The following is a 7,122-nucleotide window of genomic DNA, read 5'->3' as shown; positions in this document are numbered from 1 at the left end:
GGGGCGGAGCGGGGGGCGGGGTCCGTTGTGGGCGGAGGTAGACAAGGGGCGGGGTCGACAGGCCCGATAGTGGGCGGGGCACGGGGACGGGCCTGGAAAGGGGCGGGGCTAGAGAGAAGCTGGGGTAAAGGGGGCGTGGTCGACGAGAGAGCTTGCGGGGCATAGCATGGAGGGGAGATGGAGCAAGGGTTGGTTTTCAGTAGCGGAGCTGCCCTGCCCCCTCCCAAAAAGTGGGTGCAAAACACCAAAAAGGTAGATTTTGGAATGTCAGACTCCCAGGTAAATGGGAAATAGGGTGTAATTCCGAAGGAAGCCACTCCACCCCCTAAGAGCACCTTATTTCTCTAACCTCCAAGGAAAGGGCACAGAATTTGTCAGATACCTGTGTTTGCTGGCGGTGCCACTTGCTGTGTTACCTTGGATAATCTTGTAATCTTTCTGAGCCTCAGTTTCCTCATCTGTCAAATGGGGTTGAGAGAAATACCTACCTCACTGTTGTGGGGAGTTACACAGATAATGGGTGTGAACATATTTTTGAGTTGTAATGGGCTGTGTCGTTATAAGATGTTATCATTATTCTTTTCTCTTTTTCTTCCCAGAGACCCCCCCGGCCGCCCTCTTCCTTTCTTTGTTCCTGTGGCTGGGGGGGTATCCCCTCCCTCCACAACATGGAGCCATCTCCTCTGTCTCCCAGTGGGGCAGCACTTCCCCTGCCGCTGTCGCTGGCTCCGCCCCCACTACCCCTGCCAGCAGCTGCGGTGGTACATGTGTCCTTCCCTGAGGTGACCAGTGCCCTCCTGGAGTCCCTCAATCAGCAGCGTCTGCAGGGCCAGCTCTGCGATGTGTCTATCCGAGTGCAGGGCCGTGAGTTCCGGGCTCATCGGGCTGTCCTGGCTGCCTCCTCCCCTTACTTCCATGATCAGGTCCTACTCAAGGGCATGACCTCCATCTCACTGCCCAGTGTCATGGACCCAGGCGCCTTTGAGACTGTCCTAGCCTCCGCTTACACTGGCCGCCTCAGCATGGCTGCTGCTGACATTGTCAACTTCCTCACAGTGGGGTCTGTGCTCCAAATGTGGCACATTGTGGACAAGTGCACTGAACTACTCCGAGAAGGCCGGGCCTCAGCTACCACCACCATCACTACTGCTGCAGCCACCTCTGTCACTGTCCCTGGTGCTGGGGTCCCATCCGGGAGTGGGGGCACTGTGGCCCCTGCTACCATGGGCTCTGCACGCTCCCATGCCTCCAGCCGGGCCAGTGAGAATCAATCTCCCAGCAGCAGCAACTACTTCAGCCCCAGGGAGTCCACTGATTTCTCATCTTCCTCTCAAGAGGCATTTGCAGCTTCTGCAGTGGGCAGTGGGGAGCGTCGAGGAGGTGGCCCCGTGTTCCCAGCCCCTGTCGTTGGCAGTGGGGGGGCCACATCTGGAAAGCTGCTGCTGGAGGCAGATGAGCTGTGTGATGATGGTGGGGATGGGAGGGGGGCAGTGGTTCCTGGGACTGGGCTCCGGAGACCCACCTACACACCCCCTAGCATCGTGCCACAGAAACACTGGGTATATGTGAAGCGAGGTGGTAATTGCCCAGCACCAGCACCGCTGGTTCCCCAAGACCCAGATCTGGAGGAGGAAGAGGAGGAGGAAGACCTGGTGTTGACCTGTGAGGACGATGAAGATGAAGAGCTAGGGGGTAGCTCCAGGGTTCCAGTAGGGGGAGGGCCTGAGGCTACCCTCAGCATAAGTGATGTCCGTACCCTGAGTGAGCCCCCAGACAAGGGAGAGGAGCAGGTTAACTTCTGTGAGTCCTCCAATGACTTTGGCCCATATGAGGGTGGGGCTCCTGGGGCAGGTCTTGATGACTCAGGGGGGCCAACTCCCTCTTCCTATGCACCCTCCCACCCTCCTCGACCACTTCTTCCCTTGGACATGCAGGGCAACCAGATCTTGGTCTTCCCGTCGTCTTCATCCTCCTCCTCACAGGCTCCTGGCCAACCACCAGGGAATCAAGCAGAACACGGGGCAGTGACTGTGGGGGGCACGTCGGTGGGGAGCCTGGGTGTGCCGGGTAGCGTTGGGGGGGTCCCTGGAGGGACTGGCAGCGGGGACGGGAATAAGATCTTTCTGTGCCATTGTGGGAAGGCCTTCTCCCACAAGAGCATGCGGGACCGGCACGTGAACATGCATCTCAATCTGCGGCCCTTTGACTGCCCCGTGTGCAACAAAAAGTTCAAGATGAAGCACCATCTGACTGAGCACATGAAGACGCACACAGGTCTCAAGCCCTACGAGTGCGGAGTCTGCGCCAAGAAGTTCATGTGGCGAGACAGCTTCATGCGCCACCGAGGACACTGTGAGCGCCGGCACCGCCTGGGTGGGGGCGGAGCCGGACCTGGGCCTGGGACGCCCACGGGGCCTTCCTTGCCTTCCAAGAGAGAGTCTCCCGGAACGGGCGGGGGCAGCGGCGATGAAGCGAGTGCGGCCACGCCCCCGTCCAGTAGACGTGTCTGGTCCCCACCCAGCGTCCACAAGGTGGAGATGGGCTTCAGTGGAGGTGGGGGAGCAAACTGAAGGGGCAGGCTACTGGGGTGGGGTAGCTTTCGGGAAAAGGAATAAGCACTATACAAGGGCGCTGTGACCCCCGGGTGATCTCCCACCACTCTTCCTGTCTTCCTTTATCTCTGTGGACTTGTATATATTCTGGAAGGGGAGCCACAGTTGCACCATCGCCCGCCCATTCTACTACTCAGCCCCTCCCTCCCAAGGTATTTCCGGAACTAAGCCCTTCCTTTCCCTCTGATGGGTACACTGAAGCCCCTGCTCCACAGAGTAGGATGCACGAGGAGGGTAGGAGAGGGGGCGTGTTGAGCATCTTGCAGTCACAGGGTCAGGGGTCAGGTGGTTGTAGTCTGTGCCTGAAGTCTGTGTTTGTGTTGTCGTGGAGACCAGGACTTTGAGCCCCACCCTTGTCCTAGAACCTACCCCCTCTCAAGGATGCGCTCTTTATTTCTACCCTCTGTCCTCGCCACCCCCCACTTCCCGTGGAAATTCCCAACTCGGTTCTCATGGAGGAGTGGGTGGAGACAAGGAGGGAGTAAGTCTTAGGAGTACAAGGTTTTTATTTTTTTTAACAGTGATTAAAATATTTATTGGTCATTTACTTGGCTTCCCGACACCCGTGTGTTTGGTGGGGACGCGGCACAGATGGGGGAAAGCAGGAGTAATGGTTTTCGGGCAAGTGGATGCTGGAGAGCACACACAGGAGTTGGGGAGCGGGGAGTGGGTGCCTGGGCTTGGGGAGGGCTCGAACTCGGGGCTGCTGTGTAGTCCAAGAGGGCGCGGTAAGACTGGGGTGTCCTGGTGAGAACTGGAGAGGATCTTCCCGGGTCCCTGCCTGGCCAGTGAGGAAACACTGGTCTCCCAGGCACCCTCACCTAACCAGAGCGGGGATTTCCACCGCCTCTCCCGTCGCCCTTCGGAGGAAAGTGAAAGTGAAAGGAGGAAGAGGAGGGTTGCTGGCTGAGGAGGTCGCAGAGCCATGAAGTCGCTGTCTCTGCTCCTCGCTGTGGCTTTGGGTGAGCGAACCCCGCGACTCATCGCCCAGGAACTAGAGGGAAGCGGGGGGAGGTGGCCCCACTGGAGCCGACGCCAGGGTGGGTGGGAGTGGGCAGGTCACCAGATATCCAAGCCGCCCCTTACTCGCACCCCTATACGCCAGGCCTGGCGACCGCCGTCTCGGCAGGACCCGCGGTGATCGAGTGTTGGTTCGTGGAGGATACGAGCGGAAAGGGTCTGGCCAAGAGACCCGGTGCACTGCTGTTGCGCCAGGGACAGGGGGAACCGCCGCCCCGGCCGGACCTCGACCCTGAGCTCTACCTCAATGTGCACGGTGAGTCTTTAGGGACTCGCCGCCCCCCTACCTCTGTCGCCTCCACCGAAACCCCCTCCTCTTTAGATCCGGCAGTGACCTCGGGCCTCAGCTTCCCCCTCTATAAAGTGAGTCTCACTATGGGGTAGTCTGTGCATTTGAAATTCCCTGAACGCTGCCCTTCCAGCCCCTTTCCCGGCGGTGACTCTACAGCTGCAACTTCCTTCTCTACACTCAGACCCCGCGGGCTTCCTCCAGGCTGCCTTCAGGCGGTACCCCCGGGACGCCCCCGCACCACACTGTGAGATGAGCCGCTTCGTCCCTCTCCCCGCCTCTGCGAACTGGGCCAGCGGCCTGACCCCGGCGCGGAACTGCCCGCGGGCCCTGGATGGGGCTTGGCTGATGGTCAGCATGTCCAGCCCAGTCCTCAGCCTCTCCAGCCTCTTGCGACGACAGCCAGAGCCTCAGCAGGAGCCTGTTCTCATCACCATGGCAACAGGTAGCTGGGGAGGGGAGGTGAAGGGTGCGTAGATTCTAAGGGTCCAGATCAGCCGGTGGTCTCGCTTTATGGACTTGAGCAAGACATTTCGCTAATCGGGGTTCAGTTTCCTTTTTTTGTTAAGAGAGGTGTTTGGCTAGAATGAATCAATCTCTACCGCTCCTTCTAGCCCTCACCCAGTTAAAAAAAAATACTGCGGCTTGGCGGGGGTGTTGGGGGAGAGCCGGGGCGGTCAAGGGGGTTACTTTCTGATGTTTCGAAGGGCGGGGCTTTGAAGAGGTGGGATTTCCGGACACCAGACCTGGAGAGACTTGTCAGGTGATGCGAGGTGGGAGGGGTTCAGAGGCAGGAGCGTTTTTTCTCTGCTCCTGCCAGATCTGTATCTTGCTCGGCATCCTCAGCTTTGCGGTTCACTCTTTCAAAACCCAGCTCTCTAGCCCCACCTGCGCCCACACCCGGCGCTGCGGCAATCCGCAAAGCAAAGGCTCTTGCACTCTAGCGCGTTGACCTTCCCTGACAGCCGCGTGTGGGGATGTGCTGCCGCTCTGTGGTCCGCAAACAAGTGGGCTCGAGTGGGCGGATGGACGCTGCTGGAGATTGGGTGGTTCCTATTGCATTGCAGGGTGCGTTGCAGTTTGAGGCCCAGGGGTCGGAAGCTTTGCTGGGCTGGGACGTGGGAGGGACTGTGCAGATAATTCAAGAATGAGGAGAATCTGACCTGGATATCTGGGAGCTCTCCGTCCTGGCAGTGGAGGCGGGGTATTCCTGGGTAGAATACCTGTAGATTTCTTAGCTTTTCTATCTGGATTTTATGTAAGCGACACAGCCTGATGGACAGGCCAACCCTGCACCCTCCCTTCCCTCCACCCTCCTGAGAATTACCCACAGAACCAGGGAGACAGACTTGAAACCCACGCTGAAACCCTCACCTCTGCCTACACCTCCATTCTTAGTCTCAAGCCCCCACCCTGGCAGAAGCTGAGGAGCACTGCTCTTGTGTAGACAGTAGCTCTCTCTGGTGGGGGGAATATTTCCTAGGGCTACTGGCTCCACCGAGGTGATGATGAGAATGGTCTTTGCTTTCTGAGTTTGTTTTTCCAACTGTAAAATGTGCATACTATTTCCCAGCTGCCTTTCCTGTTGTGACTATCAAGAGATGGCACTGTGTTAATTTATTCATTGACTTAATAAATACTTATTAGCACCAAGAATGAGTTGGGACTCAGCAGTTCTCAGTCCACACTGGAAATAAGAATCCTGTTGGAGGTTTCTAAAATATACTGAAACCTCATTCAATCCCATGCTTGACTTGGTCAATTAAATCAGAATCTCTGGGGTGGCCCTGGGTACCCTTGAGGGTCACAAAGATGATCCGATGTAGATTCTGCTCTCCAGGAGGTTCTGGGCGGATTTGCCACAGATAATCCTAATGTAAAGTAGAAAGTGAAGGACGTGCAGACAGGGAGCCTTGGAAGTGTCCAGGTGGTAAGATTGTCTGTATCTCACAGACAACTGGGGTCAAAGCAAGGTGCTATGCTATTTTTAATTTTTATTTTATTTATTTATTTATTTATTTATTTATTTTTGAGACGGAGTTTTGCTCTTGTTGCCCAGGCTGGAGTGCAATGGCATGACCTCACACTCACCGGAACCTCCGCCTCACTGGTTCAGGCGATTCTCCTGCCTCAGCCTCCCGAGTAGCTGGGATTACGGGTGCACACCACCACACCCAGCTAATTTTGTATTTTTAGTAGAGATGGGGTTTCTCCATGTTGGTAAGGCTGGTCTTGAACTCCCAACTTCAGGTGATCCTCCCACTTTGCCTCCCAAAGAGCTGGGATTACAAGCGTGAGCCACTGTGCCCTGCCTGCTATCTATCTATCTATCTATCTATCTATCTATCTATCTATCTATCTATCTATCTATTTATCTATCTATCTATCTGTGTTTGAGACAGAGTCTCCCTCTTATTGTCCAGGCTGGAGTGCAGTTGCAGTGGCATGATCTTGGCTCACTGCAACCTCTGTCTCCCAGGTTCAAGCAATTCTCGTGCCTTAGCCTCCCCAGTAGCTGGGATTACAGGTGCATGCCACCATGCCCACCTAATTTTTGTATCTTTAGTAGAGACAGGGTTTCACCATGTTGGCCAGGCTGGTCTTGAACTCCTGACCTAAGATGGTCTGCCTGCCTTGGCCTTCCAAAGTGTTGGGATTACAGGCGTGAGCCACCACGCCCAGCCTGCTGTGCTCTTTCTTTTCAAGCATTTTTGCTTGATTTGGGATTTAAGAAAATGAAAGCTGTTGTGCTGATGTACAATTAGAAATGAAATCTCTCCAGGGTCAAAGATCATTGATAATTTTGCTAATATACATTTATACTTGTCTTATCAAATATTTTAAAATGTTTGTTGACAAATATACTTATTTATTTATTTGAGACAGGGTCTCCCTCTGTCGCCCAGGCTGGAGTGCAGTGCAGGCTGGAGAGCAGTGGCATGATCTCAACTCACTGCAACCTCCACTTCCATGGCTCAAGTGATCCTCGTGCCTCAGTTTCCTGAGTAGCTGGGACCACAGGCATGTGCCACCATGCCCAGCTGATTTTTGTATTTTTATTTGTAGAGATGGGGTTTCATCAGGTTGCCCAGACTGGTCTTGAACTCCTGGGCTCAATTGATCTGCCCACCTTGGCCTCCCAAACTGCTGGGATTACAGGTGTGAGCTGCCTGGCCCCAAATATACCTTTTTTTTTTTTTT

At 55.4% G+C, this 7,122-nt stretch overlaps 2 protein-coding genes across 3 annotated transcripts in view; both read left to right on the top strand.

The window, feature by feature from the left end:
• The window catches only part of ZBTB22 (zinc finger and BTB domain containing 22), a 3,649-nt gene extending 477 nt beyond the window's left edge, over positions 1 to 3,172 (top strand). The window contains exon 2 of the mRNA XM_011986463.1: positions 600 to 3,172. Within this exon, the coding sequence (XP_011841853.1) occupies positions 669 to 2,570 (1,902 nt within the window). The 5' untranslated portion in view covers positions 600 to 668 and the 3' untranslated portion in view covers positions 2,571 to 3,172. The remainder of the gene's footprint in view (positions 1 to 599) is intronic.
• Positions 3,173 to 3,188: 16 nt separating this feature from the next.
• TAPBP (TAP binding protein (tapasin)) overlaps positions 3,189 to 7,122 on the top strand; it is a 15,339-nt gene continuing 11,405 nt past the window's right edge. For both annotated transcript variants that reach the window (XM_011986462.1, XM_011986461.1), the window contains exons 1-3: positions 3,189 to 3,574; positions 3,718 to 3,888; positions 4,106 to 4,366. In XM_011986462.1, coding sequence (XP_011841852.1) covers positions 3,538 to 3,574; positions 3,718 to 3,888; positions 4,106 to 4,366 — 469 coding nt within the window. In that variant the 5' untranslated portion in view covers positions 3,189 to 3,537. The remainder of the gene's footprint in view (positions 3,575 to 3,717; positions 3,889 to 4,105; positions 4,367 to 7,122) is intronic.

This window comes from Mandrillus leucophaeus, unplaced genomic scaffold (assembly GCF_000951045.1).
Source record: "Mandrillus leucophaeus isolate KB7577 unplaced genomic scaffold, Mleu.le_1.0 Scaffold3, whole genome shotgun sequence".
NCBI lineage: Eukaryota > Metazoa > Chordata > Mammalia > Primates > Cercopithecidae > Mandrillus > Mandrillus leucophaeus.
This window is presented reverse-complemented; position numbering and strand designations above follow the sequence as displayed.